The 15,053-nt window shown below is 41.0% G+C and overlaps 1 protein-coding gene across 1 annotated transcript in view; it reads left to right on the top strand.

The window, feature by feature from the left end:
• The window catches only part of FHAD1 (forkhead associated phosphopeptide binding domain 1), a 174,400-nt gene that overhangs the window by 109,907 nt on the left and 49,440 nt on the right, over positions 1–15,053 (top strand). Inside the window, exons 17-20 of the mRNA XM_027859802.1 lie at positions 337–444; positions 1,596–1,769; positions 2,959–3,184; positions 14,308–14,377. Coding sequence (XP_027715603.1) covers positions 337–444; positions 1,596–1,769; positions 2,959–3,184; positions 14,308–14,377 — 578 coding nt within the window. The remainder of the gene's footprint in view (positions 1–336; positions 445–1,595; positions 1,770–2,958; positions 3,185–14,307; positions 14,378–15,053) is intronic.

Here is a 15,053-nt window from a genome sequence, read left to right as displayed (position 1 = left end):
TTGGACCAGATGACCCCTGAAGTCTCTTAAAATCTAATATTCTGTGTTCTAGTGTGCCATGTTTTGAGTTCCAATAGAATTCTGTGCTCTAAGACCCCTACCAGTTTTGACATTCTGTGTTACAAGGGCCTTTTAGCTCTGACATTGTGTTCTAAGGGCCCTCCCAGCTCTGACACTTTCTGTTCCAACGCCCCTCTCAGCTTTGACATTCTGTGTTCTAAGGCCCTCCCATTGCAGACAGTTATGACCTTCATTCACTTCTTTTTGCCTTTTGTCCTTAGCCCCCTTTTCCCTGAATATGTTCACACTCAGTAAAAGCTGCTGATTGACTTTCAGGTTTGGAAGAACAATATGACCCAAGAAAAGAACCAAGCTAAGGCTGCTGTGGAAGAAGAGAAGAAAAAAGTCCAAGATCTTGAGAACCACTTAAGGCAACTGAGAAAGGTATGAGCCTGAGAAAGCCAGGGAAAAACCTCTAGGAAAAACATCTAGAGGATGATAAGCAAGGAAACTCCAGGCCACCAGGCTTTGATTAGGGTAAAAGAAAGGTTCTTTGGACAGAGGAAGGATGGCTTGGCAGATGGAAGGCTAGCCTGGGAGTTGGGGTAATTCAGGTTCAAATCTAACTTCTAACATGTGAGAGCTGTGTGACCCAGGACTGGTCATTTAACCTCCTGGAACCTCAGTCTACTCATCTGTAATGTGTGAAGGATAGCATCTCAGTACCTAATCTCAAGAGATTGTTGTGAGATTCTATAAAGTACTTTATAAACTTGAAAGTCTATGTGTGGTCCAAGTTTGTTTTTCTAGGCTTCACTGATGTAAAGAGCACCTGGTAAGGAATTTCCTCAGTTAGTGTAGATGGCATAATAACTAATACATTTATGTTGCTCTTTAAGGCAACTAGGTGGCGCCATAATTCACAGAGTGGCAGGGTCTGGAGTCAGGAAGACCTGAGTACAAATCCAACCTCAGACCTGACTAGCTGTATGACTCTGGCAAGTCATTTAAACCACTCTCTGACTCAGTTTCCTCATCTATAAAATGGAGATAATAAAAAGCACTTTACAAATATCAATTCATTTGATCCTCACAACAACCCTTCAAGGTAGGGGTTATTATTATCTCCATTTTACAGATGAGTAAACTGAGGCCAAGAGAGATTAAATTAAGACTTGCCCTTCTTTCATGTTTTTATTGTATTTTATTCATTTTGTCAAATATTTCCCCAATTGCATTTTAATCTGGTTAAGGCCACACTCAGAAGTGTTGCATCAAACGCTTGATACCACTGATCTGGACAATAAGCATTCTTTATCCACTTGGCTTTTCCTGTGTGGATGGTTCAGCCATTCTCCTTTGAATGGCCATGGACTTCGTAAGTAATCTTTCCATTTTTTTTTTTAATTAGTTGAGAACAGCAACATTCCTTCTCCCCATCTTGTGCCTTGTATGGCCCACTGCCATACTTGTCTGACTTTGGTACTGAACTGTGTACATAAAAATAGGACAGAGCTCAACACCACCTACACAGAATAGGAAAAAACCAAACGAGTTGGGTCTATTGTTCATTTGATGCTTATTGTCTTCTCCAGGAAGTGGAATCTAAATCCCAAGAAAGGGGAGTTTTAAGCTCTCACTTAAATGAAGCCCTGACCATGGTGGAAGAAAGCCAGCAGACAAATATCGAGGACCAAAAAGAAAAAGAATCCCTCGCTCTGAGTTTGAGCAAAGCCCTGGCGGAGCTCAGTGAAGCCAGAAAGAAACAAGTAGGTTCTAATTTTGCTTGGTCTGTACAAATGCTCCCTCAATGCTCTTTCTCCTGGTTCTCCTCCTACCTCTCCAGTCGAGCCTTCTTGGTCTCCTTGCTGGGTCTCCAAAACGGTCTCTTTCCAATCACTGAGTCTCTACTCCTTTCCTTTCTTGGCAAACAACATCCCACCTCCTGACTCCAAGCATGAATGATTTTAAGTGGCTGTTTTTCTTATCCATTCATTCAGGACAAGAGATTTCATTGCTATAGGGCAACAGTTCTCAAAGTGTGGTCTGGGGTCACCTACAGGTCCCAGAGACCCCTTCAAGGAGGCAGTGAGATCAAAGCTATTTTTATAATAATACTGAGAATGCCCACTGTCAACCTACTAAAAATTATAACTTACAGATGAGTTGCCAGTCTGGTTTAGCAAAGGGAGTTTCCACATGGACAGCTCCCATCATCATCATCATCATCATCATCATCATCACCTTCATTATCAATCCTAATCTTTATAATAACTAGCTTCCATGTAACATTTATGGTTTGCAAAGCATTTTATGAGTATTATCTCCTTTGATCCTGGGAGGAAAGTGCTGTTGTCATCCTTATTTTATAGATGAGGAAAATGAGGCAGACAGAGGGTTTAAATAACAATAGTAATATTTAATAATAGCTAACATTTATACAGCACCTACTGTGTGCCAGGCACTGTGCTAAGTGCTTTTAAAATTATCTCATTTGATCCTCACCATGACCCTGGGAGGTAGGTGCTATTATTAAACCCATTTTAAAGATGAGGAAAATGAGGTAGAGGTTTTAAATGACTTGCCTAGGGTCACACAGCTAGTAAATATATGATGCTGGATTTGAACTCAGGTCTTCTAGACTCTAGGTCCATCATTCTATCCACTGTGCCAACCTCATTAATGAAATGATAAGACTGGACCAAAATAAAACAAAAATTCTGGCTAGATCCTACATTGAAAAGCCTCCATCTAAGAAAAGCCACTTAAGGACCTAATGGTCTCCATGAAAGGATTTCAGAGTCCTGCTAGTCAACGGATGTTAGGTGGAGAGTCAGAGACCTTTTCCTCTCACACCCTCATTTTTAGAGGGGAAACTGAGGCACAGTGGGATAAATGAATTGTAAGCCCAGCACTCCCTTTCCACTGACCACTCTCCCTCTCCCCTTTCCCCCCTAGATCCTTCTGGGGGAACAACTTTTGAAGCAGCAGGAAGCCCTCAAGATAGTGGAGGAGGAGAAAAACCTGCAGAAGAGAAACCTGGAGGTGGAGATCATGCATTACAAGGAGCAGGTCAAGCAGCATTCTCAGACCATCGTCACTCTGGAGGAGAGGCTACAGAAGATGACCCAGCAGAACAAGGACATTGAACAGAAGATTGCGAACCTCAAGGAAAATATACCAGGTAAGCTGCCCCCTGCAGCTGGACAGGTTTTTACGAAGCACCTACTATTCACCCTGGCGCTAGAGGACTCAGTAGATAGAGCGCCGGATCTCGAGTCAGCAAGACTTGAGTTCAAATGTGGCCTAAGATACTTGTTAGCTGTGTGACCTCAGGCAAGTCACTTAACTCTGTCAATCTCAATTTCCTCATCTGTCAAATGGGGACAATAATAGCATCTACCTCCTGAGGGTGTGGTGAGGATCAAAATGAGATAATATTTGTAAAAGTGTTTAGCACCAGGGCAGCTAGGTAGTGTAGTGGATAGAGCACTGGCCCTAGAATCAGGACCACAGTTCAACTCACTAGTTGTGTGACCATGGTCAAGTCACTTAACCCCAGTTGCCTCCATAAACAAACAGTGCCTAGCACATAGTAGGTGCTATGTAAATGCTAGCTGCTATTATTATTATTATACAGAAATGAAAAATCATATAGCCCTTTGTCTCAAAGAGCCTGTGGTTTGCTGATCCTTGTCTATATGCACAGAGAGACAGGAACCAAGCCAGACTGTGATTGGGCAGTTGGGGGTGTGGGGTTGAGGAGCTACTAGAGAAAGATCTAGACAAAGTGCTGTGGGAAAATTCAAAAACTTTTCTGCATGGTTGGAATCCCAGAAGGCTTCAAGGTAGAGGTGACACCCTCAGTTGGGCCTTGAAGGCAGGGAAGGATTCTAGCAAGTAAAGATGAGAAGGAAGCCTTGTGGAGAAAAGTGCAATGGTCTGCACCAATATCCAGAAGGGGGAGATGGCAGGTTGAGCTTAGGGGACGGCAAGTAGTCTCCTATGGCTGAAGCATAGCTTGTGAAGGGGGAGAATAGGAGAAAAATATCCCTATTGCCTCAGGGCTTCTTTTGTTCAGAGCTGGCAAGCCAGAGAATAGACATGAGATGAAAGATCATGAAATAAGACTGGATAGGTAGATGGAGCCAGACCACAGAGGGCCTTAAATGCCAGGATATGACATTGGTATTTTTCCTATACACCATGATCAGGATATCTCTGAAGAGTTCTAAGCCACTAAGTGCTATAGTCAAGAGACATGCATTACAAGACATTATGTCAGCCCATGTGTAGAGAATAGTTTGGAGAAGGGAGAACCTGAAGGCAGGGCCGCTGATTAGTAGGCTATTGAAATAGCCCAGGTAAGAAGTCAGGAATCAAGATGGCAGTCATTGTGAGTAGAAAAAATGAGATGGATGCAGGAAGGACTGGTGAGATAGAATCAACAGGAATTAGAAATTGTTTGAATATGGAATGGGTTAAAAGAATGGGAGAAGAAGAGTCAAAGATGATCCCAAGGTTTTTAGCCTCAGTTACAGCATCTCAATCTTCAGCAGAGATAAGTAAGTTTGGAGAATGGGAAGGATTGGAGAGAAAATGTTAAGTCCAATTGGGTACATGTTGAGTTTGAGGTGATTGGGAGACATGAAGATGGAGGTGTCCAGAAGGCAGTTGGTAAGGCAGGACTATAGTTCAGGAGCAAGATTACAGATAGATAGATAGATTACAGATGGATAGATAGATAGATGGATGGATGATATATAAGGAGAGAGAGAGAGAAGAGAAAAGGAGGGAGGAAAGAGACTAGAGAAGGAGAGGGAGAGGAAGAGAGAGACAGACAGACAGACAGAGAGACAGACAGACAGACAGAGAAATTCACCAGCATGGAGATGATCATTGAACCAACAAGACCTGATGAGATCAACAAGAAAGTATATAAAAGAGGGGCTAAAACACCCATACATATTATGTGGGAGATAGACGATAATCATTGAATCATAGACCTAGAGCTAAAAGAGACCTCAGAAACCATTGATTCCAATCCTCTTATTTCACAGAAAGGAAACTGAGGCCTACAAAGAGGAAATAATTTTCTTAAGATCACATAGTTAGGAAAGGATCCAGCAAAGGAAACAGAGAAGAAGCAGTCATAAAGATAAGCAGAAAACCGAGAGAGTGGTGTGTTATCATGGAAGCCAAGGGCAAAGACACATATCAGAGAGGAGGGGGTAGTTGACCATGTCCAAAGCATCAGAAATGTCAAGAAGGATGAGGACTGAGAAGGAATCCAGAAAACCCTGCTAAAATTGATGAAGCCTTGGGCCAGGAAATGAAGACCATTGGGTGATACCCTTAGTTAGAGATGCCTGACTAGACCTCAGGGGAGAAATGCATAGGGAATTAAAAGGATACCAGAAAAAAAATAAATGGTCATTATTGTTGTGCTGCTGCTTTCGTGCTCACCAATCAGAAAAAAAAAAAAAACAATGTGCTGTTTTTTTTCCCTGAAGGAGATCTTTCTTGTGATCCCAGTTGTGTTCCAGTAACACAACAATCTTAGGAGCTCTTTGTCACCACAAGTTATGAAGAAAAATGACTAATGACTCAGGACATCTTTTGTACAGAGCCAGAGAGCCAGAGAATAATAGACACAGGAGGAGAGAACACTTTGGATGCTTGGGGCAACAGCAAGAAGAGGAATTATCTTTTCTGCCAAACACTCTGAGCATAGTGGTTTTTCTCTGCTGTCAACTGTTTGCTATTGTGGCAAATGCATTTTCAGAAGCCAGCTGGGATTCATCCCTCCTTGAAAAAAGGCAAGAAGAAAGAAGAAACTATGGTTTAGGGAAGAATTCTTAATCAAAGAAGGGTTAAAGGTGATCACAAAAGAGAAAATGGATAATTTTAACTATATACAATGTTTAAAGAAAGAAAAGAAAAAAAACTTTTGCACAAACAAAATCAATGCAGCAAGGAAAGAAGGGAAAATGTCCACTGAGGGGAATATTTGCATCCAATTATCTGATAAAAGTCTGCTCTCTAAATATTTAGGGAATTGATGCAAATATATAAGACCAAGAGCCATCCCCCAAGAGATGAGTGGTAAAAAGATACGAACAAAGTTTTTCAAACAAATTGTAAGCTATCAACAGCCATTCAAAAAATTGCTTCAAATTATTAATAAGAAAAATGTAAATTGAAACATCACCTCATTTGTACCCTGAAAATTGGCAAAGATGACAGGAGACCAAAGTAGTCAATGTTGGAAAGACAAGACATGGATGTTGTTGGAGCCATAAATTGGTCCAGTTGTTCTAGAAATTTAATTTAGAATTAAAGGAGAAAAGTGACTAAATTGCTTATATACTTTGACCCAGAGATCCCACTACTGACCATGTACCCCAAGACAGACAGATCCCCCTCAAGTTATACTCATAGTAACACTTTTTGTGGAAGCAAAAAAAAACACAAAATAAAACAAAAAACTTTAAACAAAGTGAGTGCCCATTGATTTAGGAATGGCTGAATGAACTATGGCATGTAAATGCAATGGCTGTAAGACATTACAAATAGAGAAATACAGTAAGATTTATATAAATGGATTCAGAGCAAAGTAAATAGAAGCAGGAGAACAATATACACAACTATAATAATGTAAACAAAAAGAATACTGAAAAGAAACTAAGCTCAGAGTAATTTTAATACTGAACAATTTTGGTGTGAAAAAGCAGACTAGGAAACAAAGCACTTTCCTTTTGGTATTCAGATGGGGAACTATGGGTAGGAGATGCTGCATCCATTGATGCCGTCACTGTGTTGTTTTTCCTTAACTGTTTTTCTTTGTTACAAGAAAGGACTCACTGAATGGTGGGCTATATCCAGAAATGTCTGTGATGTAAAAAAAGAAAGTCAATAAAATAATATTTATTATTTAAGAAATAATAAAAATAAATAAAAACAAGAAGGAAAGAATCTCGAGTTTGGAGAACACCAAATGTGTCCAGTATTAATGAAGGCCATGCTAATCTCACCTGAAGGCAGAGATCACTAGAAGCAGTTGGTAGAGGAATCAAGGTATCAGGATTCTGGGATTAGGCCCCTCATTTTGCCAGTGTTCAGTTGTTTAAACAAGGCTAACACATAGTTTATTACTTTCGCTGTGGTGATCAAGCATTAAAGAGGACATGTCAAATCAACAAGCATTTATCTTTTTCTCGCTTAATAGTACTTTATTTTTTCCAATTACATGCAAAGATAGTTTTCAACATTCACTTTTACAAGATTTTGAGTTCCAGATTTCTTCCTCCCTCCCTCACCCTTCCCCAAGATGACATGCAATCTGATATAGGCTATAGATGTACAATCATATTAAATGTATTTCCACATTAGTCATCCAACAAGCATTTATTAAGCACCTACTGGACTCCAAGTCCAACATCTCTGTTATTTACTACCTGTGTGACCTCACAAGTCACTTCACTTCCCTGGGCCTCAGTTTTCTCATCTGTAAAACAAATCATACTCTTTGCATTGACATCAGAGAAGGATAGTGTGAACAAAATGCTTTGTAAATTTTAAACATTCTAGAAATAGGAGGGGCTATTGTACCCATAAGGGGCGGTGTGGAAGCCTGAAAGACCTGAATTCAAGACCCATCTCTCCTACAACCTGATTGTATGGCCCTGGGCAAGTTACTTAATTTGAGGCAGCTCAGTGGTGCAGTGGCTAGAGCACTGGGCACAGAGTCGGGAAGACCTGAGTTCAAATCTAGCATCAGACACTTACTAGCTTTGTGACCCTGTTGGGCAAGTCACTTGATTTGTGTTTGCCTTATCTTCCTCATCTGTAAAATAGGAATAATAATAGCCCCTACCTCGAAGGGTTGTGAGGATCAAAAGAAATATTTCTAGTGCTATATTTGTTGTTGAGTTGTTTCAGTCATGTCTGACTCTCCATGATCCCATGATTTTCAAAGATACTAGAGTGGTTTGCCATTTCCTTCTCCATCTTACAGATGAGAAAACCAAGGCCAACAAGGTTAAGTGACTTGCCCAGAGTCTCACAGCTAGTAATTGTCTGAAAGCCAATTTGACCTTCCTCACTCCAGGGCTAAGGCTCTATGCACTATGGTGCCACCTAGCTGCCCCCTTTTCTTTCACGCCTGTCTCTGATGAAGTGACCCTTCTCACTGAGGCTAACCGCATTACTTGTACCTTTGACTTTATTCCATCCTGCTTCTTCTAGGGGCTTGCCCTTACAGTCATTCCCCATCCTTTCTAATTGTTCATCCCTCCCTTTCTTCTTCCTCTCACTCACTCCTCAACCCCATGCAGTCTGGTTCCTGACCTCATCACTCCTGGTTCTGCTCACTTTGCCCAGCATCAGTTCATGTAAGTCTTTCCAGGTTTGTCCGAAGTCCACCTGCTCATCATTTCTTACAGCACAACAGTATTCCATTACATTCATGTACCACAACTTGTTCAGCCATTACCCAATTCTTTGTCACCACAAAAAGAGCTGCTATAAATATTTTTGCACAATGGGATCCTTTTCCCTTCTTTATGATCTCTTTGGGATACAGACTTAGTAATGGTATTTCTGGATCAAAGAGTATGCACAGTTTGGTTGCCCTTTGTGTCCCAGAGACATCTTAAACTCAATATATTCAAAACTAAACTCATTCTCTTTTTCCCTAAAATCATTCCTTTTCCCATCTGTCTTCATTTCTGTTAAAGGCTCCACCATCCTTCCAGTCTCCCAAAGTCTTTCTTAACCACAGCACTTCTCACTTTCCTTCACCCCACATGTTCACATCAGTTGCCATATCTTGCTTTTTCTACATTTACAACATCCTGCACATCCAATCCCTTCTCTACCACCTTAATTTAGGCCCTCATCACCTCTCACCTGCATTAGCAACAGCCTCCTAGTTGGACTCAATACCCCAAGTCTTTCCATTACAGTTCATCCTACACACTGCTGCCAAAGTAATTTTCCTAAAACACAGAATTGATCATGCAACACCCCTATTCTATCAATTCTAGTGATTTTCTGTTGCCTCTAGGATAAAACATAAGTTCTTCTGCTTAGCTTTTATAAAATCTGACCCCAACCTAAATTACTAGACTCATGGATATTACTCATCCTCCTACACTCCGTAATCTAGCCAAATTGGACTAAGCTATGTTCTTCACATGCAACACTCGTTCTCCCATCTCCCTGCCTTTCCACTGGCCATCCCCCTTGCTTGGAATGCCCTCCCTCCTTACCTCTGCCTGACAGTCTCCCTTTCCTTTAATATGCAGCTCAGGTCCATCTTTGGCATAAAATCTCTCCTAATCCCCCTCCCTCCCAATTGTCAGTGCCCTCCTTACCAAGCTATCTTGTATTTGACTACTCTGTACATACACATTGTTATTAACTTCATATTTCGGCTGTTCATATTTTATATGTACTTTGTGGCATTTAAAAAGGTTCAAGAGATAATATCTAGGCAATTTAACTATTTTATTAATAATGCCAGCATATTTATTAATAAAAGGATGGTCATTTGGCCATCTCTCTTAGACCAAAGACCCCTCATGGCAATGGACTCAGAAGAACAGATGTTCCTAACAGTGGCAATCAACTCTGATTGGTGAACAATTAATGAGGGAATACGTATTATAATGAGAGGCTGAGCTATATTACAATGAGGGTCTTGGGGTATGTAACTTGGGTCATCCAAATCTTGGTCAAAGAGAATTATCAATTTCCACATCACCTGTCTGACAAAAGGGAGGGTCCACATTTTCCCAGACCTGTCAGAGCAAACACAATGAGCAGGAATGCACCCATTAACCCAAACTTAGAATTTCTTTTACTGTCTTTGATTAGATCTCAGCCATCCTAGCTGGGTAAATTTATGACAAAGATTTCCCATACTGGTTGACTTCTGGATGATGAAGTAGAAAAGGGAAAAAACCTTGGTTCTGATTTAATAATTAGTTATCGATACATGTGAGAAAGAAACATTTTTCACACTTGTTTCTCTCATTAGAATGTAAACTCCTTATAAGTAGGAACCACTTCATTCATTATACAGTACTGGTAACCCAAGTGCCAGGCACATAGGCACTTGATAAGCATGTAATTGATTAATTGATTGCCTTCTCTGCTGTCTGAAAAAATTTTCATGTACAAGTCTCCCCATCCTTAAAATAAAAACAAAAACCTTCATTTAGCTCTACCATTCCCTCAAGTTATTATCTCATCTCTCTTCTCCCTTTCATAGCCAAACTCCTAGAAAATAAGAATGATAGCTAGCATTTATATAGTGCTTCAAATTTGCAAAGTCCTTTATATATATATATATGTATATATAATCTCATTAAAATCCTCGGGCACTCATTTCATTACTTCCATTTCCTATCATATCGTTAATTTCCCAGTCCTCTGTAATCTGGCTTCAAACATCAGTATTCAATTAAAACCACTCTTTCCAAAATGATCACTGATTTCTTAATCACCACACTGAAATGACCTTCTCAGTCCTCATTCTTCTCTACTCCCCTGAAGCATTTGACATTGTTGATCATTGTGATTTGGCCACTCTCTCCGCTATGGGTTTTCATGACTTTGCTCTCTTGTTCTTCCTCTACCTGTCCAGCAGTTCCTTCCCCATCTTCTTTGCTTGATGATTGCCTATGTCCCATCCCTTCACTGTGCCTGTAGCCTGGGGCTCTGTCCAAGGTGGTCATTTCTTCTCTTTCTATACCCTTACTGACCTTGTCAGTTCCCATGGGTTTATCATCTCGAAGTGGATGATTGCCAGATCTATTCATCGCAATTGGCTCTAGCCTCACTCTTCCAGGGTTTTACTGGCTACATCTCCCCTTCAGGATTCTTGGGATACCCCTGAGAGGTTGAGGAGTCTTTCTCTAATACTATTGACTTAAGTTCCCATTCTGATATCTTCCCCCCACACTGTTAACCACCAATGACTAGCACTCCAGCTCCATTTAATCAATTAACACTGATTAGCTTTTATAAGGAGATATTTACTTAGAAGACATAGCAATAACAGAAGTCTAGAAAGAGTAAGCTCAGACTTCACAGTTTTTATATAGCACTGGTGCCTTCTTCCTCCCTCCCCCTCAAAAGAAAGGTTTAGGCCCAAATGTAGGCTTTAATGCTAGGTCATTCTCTATCTTAGCTGTTGATGAACTGTGTTCCAAAGGCTGTTTCTTGCTCCTCAGAGCATTAATGCTGAACTGACTACAAAACCCAGCCTGAGATTTACTCCCAGATCTCTCTCTCTCCTATCTCCTTCATCTAAAACAAAAGAACAAATTCTGAGGTCCATCTGTCAGCCTCAGATGGGAAGGGCCCATGACCTCTCTCCCCTTCCAGTATTGACTTTTTTCTCTCACCAGAGCATTGCCAGGCCAAAATTAAATCAGAGCAAGAGAAGAAAGAGATTCTGGTCCATTAGTCCCTTTTGAATGTGCCCCAAATTCCAGCTAGGAAGCTACACCTTTTCACTATATAGTTAGCAGACTGGAACCAGTTACAAACTATCCACACACATTCTGAAGTTCACATGAGGATTGCATCATCCAAGCATTCTGTGCATGCACCCCCACTACATATATAGCCAGCCCTATTCTCTCCCCTGAAACCCAATCTCACATAGCCAGCTACCCACTGGACTTTGCCAAATGAATGTTCCATAGACATCTCAACTTAGCATGTCCAAACAGAACTCGTTATCTTTCCCCTAATTATACCTCCCTGTTTTGTTTGAGGACACCACCACCCTCACCCTCCCTGCCACTCAGGTTTGCAAACATGGATACATCTTCAGCTTTTCACACTCATTCACCTCCCATAGCCAATTGGTTGCCAAATCTTATTGTTTTGTCATGCCCCCTCCTCTTGACTCATACAACCACAAATGTAGGGTAGGAGGGACTGGTACAATCCCTCATCAATCTCACCTGGACTATTGCAATCACCTTCTAACTTGCATTCCTGCTCCCTATATCTTCACCCTCTGATACATGCTCTATACAGCTGCCAAAGGATCATTCTTAAAACACAGCTCTGACCATGTCATCTCCCAGCTCAAAAAATTCCAGTGAGTTCCTGTCACTTCTAAGATAATTCTTCCACTCAGTATGTAAAGCCCTTCACACTCTAATGCCAACCTACCTTTCCTAGTTTATTATACATTATTCCCATCTGAACACTACATTCTAGCCAAACTGGTATGCTCACCGTTCCTCCCACACAGCACTCCACCTTTCATCCCTGGGCCTTGGTAGACATTGTCTGCCATGCCAGGAATATACTCCCTCCTCAGAGTGGGACACTGGAAAGAGCTCTAGAGTCAAAGGACCTACAGGTAGTTCTCCCCTCTGATTTTGTTGTTGTTCAGTTGTTAACATTGTATCCAACTCTTTGTGACCCCTTTTTGCGGGGGGTGGATTTTTGGCCAAGATACTGGAGTGGTTTATCATTTCCTTCCCCAGCTAATTTTACAGATGAGGAAACTGAGGCAAGGGCAGCTAGGTGGTGCAGTGGATAGAGTGCCAGGCTTAGAGTCAGGAAGACTCTTCTACCTGGGTTCAGATATGACTTCAGACACTTACTAGCTGTGTGACCCTGAGCAAGTCACTTAACCCCGTTTGCCTCAGTTTCTTCATCTGTCAAGTGAGTTGGAGAAGGAAATGGTAAACCACTCCAGTATCTTGGCCGAGAAACCCCAAAGTAGATGTTCATCATTTGGGAATGGCTAAACCAATGGTGGTACATGAATGTGATGGAATATTACTATGCTATGTAAGAAATGACAAATATGATGAATACAGAGAAGGCTGAGTAGATCAACACAACCTGATTCAGGGTGAAGAAAATAACATCCCCAATGACTGCAGCAATGGAAATGGAAAGAAGCCCCAAACCATCAAAAGTGGATGTTGCAAAATGGCAAAGGACACAAGAGAGGGAAGCTATCTCCACCTTCACTCCTTTGCAGAGCTGGAAGCTCCACAGTTTGGGACATTGTACATTTTTTCAGACTTTTTCAGTGTATTGATCAGTTTTGCTACTTTCTCTTTTTCTTTAAAAAATATTATTTGTTATATAGGATAACTTTCTATGAGAGGCAAGGGAGTGAATTAATGGAGAAATTTCATTAAAAAAAGGACTGAAAATATCAATAAAAGTTGATTTTTTAAAAAAAAGAATCCCTACTTTCCTTCAGTCTCTCAGTTCAAGTGATTTCTTCTCCAAGAGGTCCCGTTTTCTCAGTTGCTAGCATCTCCCTCTGTTATTTTGCATATATTTTCTGTTTATTGTTTCTTTACAATAGAATATAAGCTCTCTGAGGGCAAGGACTGTTTCATTTTTGTCTCTGTGTCCCTCCTAACTAGCACAGTGCCTGGCACACAGCCAACCTTTGATAAATGCTTCTTGCTGAACAGTCCTGTAAGGTGAGAAGTCTGTCTACTCCTGCTCTGACTACACCCCAGCTTGGATTTACTGGCCTGTTGTTTATAACCTAGTGGGATTTGACCCTCAAGACATATCTACTTGCCCATAATTTTTCCCATTACCTGATCCTCACAGCCTGCTTCCACCAACCATTAGGCAACACTGCTAGAAGTAGCCCATCCACAGTCAGGGCAGGATCAGCTTCCTTCCAATATGGCAACCCATTCTCAGCTCCCCCTACAACATGAACATGGTTGATAGAACTATGGTTTCCAGGAATAAGGATGCAACATTCCCTCTGTCTTCTTCCCTGGTCATAGCACATCTTGTGAATTGTGATTGGTTCTAGGTATCACATCTTATTTGAGGAAGGACACTACAGAGAAGGGTAAAATAGGTGGTCAGAAGACTAGACACCATACCCTAAAAGGAAGAGTTGAAGACATTATGATAATTTAACCTGGAAAAGAAAAGGTTTGGGGATGGGAAGAGGGGACTGATGACTGTCCTCAAATATTCAAAGGACTTTCATGTGGTTGAAGGATCATATTTGTTTTGACATTGGATCAAAATTGTGGAGAAACAGGTATTTAGGCTCAATATTAGGGCAAAACTTCCTATAAATGAGAGCTATCCAAAAGCCATTTGGGCTATGGTGGGGCATAGTGATTTCCCCATCAGAGATCATCAGGCAAAAGCTGAAAAAACAATTATCATAAATGTTATAGAGAGTCTAGATTTTTCTTTGGGTTAGCCCAGGTGACCTCAAGGGTACTTTGATTCCCTGATTTGTATGATAATTAAAATCCTTGTGCATTTCTTTAATAGTTCAAAAGGAAATACAGAAAGATCCTTTGCTAAAGACTCTTGCCACTGGAAAGTCATATGACTATCTAATGTAAGTATCCTTAGGAATATTATACCTTCTTTGTATGTTAGCTCAAGCCCCCATTATGGGATGCAAAAGTCCATTAGAAGATTTCTAGATTGTGAGAAATAGGCCAAGTTTCAGATTGCTAAATGTTTCATTCGGCAAGCTTTTCTTGAATTCCAATCAATTAAATATTTAAACACTTGGTACTGTAGCATCAAGGCATGATGCCCCATTATAGTAACATAAATTAGACACAGTCCCTACCCTTGAAGGGTGTATGCATAAACAGAAGAAATTAAAAAGATAAGATCATCTCCCCCCCCCCCCACATTGGGAGCTAGCATTCTAGTTAGGAAAATTCCCAGTACATGTGGAGAAAAGCTAGAGAACACTAGCAGAGAGGCATGCTTTCTAAGGTCCTCTCAGTTCTGACATTCTGTGTTCTCAGGCCCCTCCCAGCTCTGACATTCTGTATTCTAAAGCCCTTCCAGCTCTGACATTCTCTGTTCTAAGGCCCCTCTCAGCTTTGACAGTCTCTGTTCTAAGGGCCCTCTCAGTTCTGACATTGTGTTATTCTAGATCCTTCCCAGCTCTGACATTCCATGCTCTAAAGTGCATCCCAGCTCTGACACTACAAGTTCTAAAGTCTCTTCTGGCTGTAAATGCTATGACCCTATATTGAGGGAGCCTACAGTAAAGG

The sequence above is a fragment of the Vombatus ursinus genome, unplaced genomic scaffold, assembly GCF_900497805.2.
Source record: "Vombatus ursinus unplaced genomic scaffold, bare-nosed wombat genome assembly UNPS02014172.1, whole genome shotgun sequence".
NCBI classification, from domain to species: Eukaryota; Metazoa; Chordata; class Mammalia; order Diprotodontia; family Vombatidae; genus Vombatus; species Vombatus ursinus.
The sequence above is the reverse complement of the archived record's forward strand: the minus strand, read 5'-3'. Positions and strand labels throughout refer to the sequence as shown.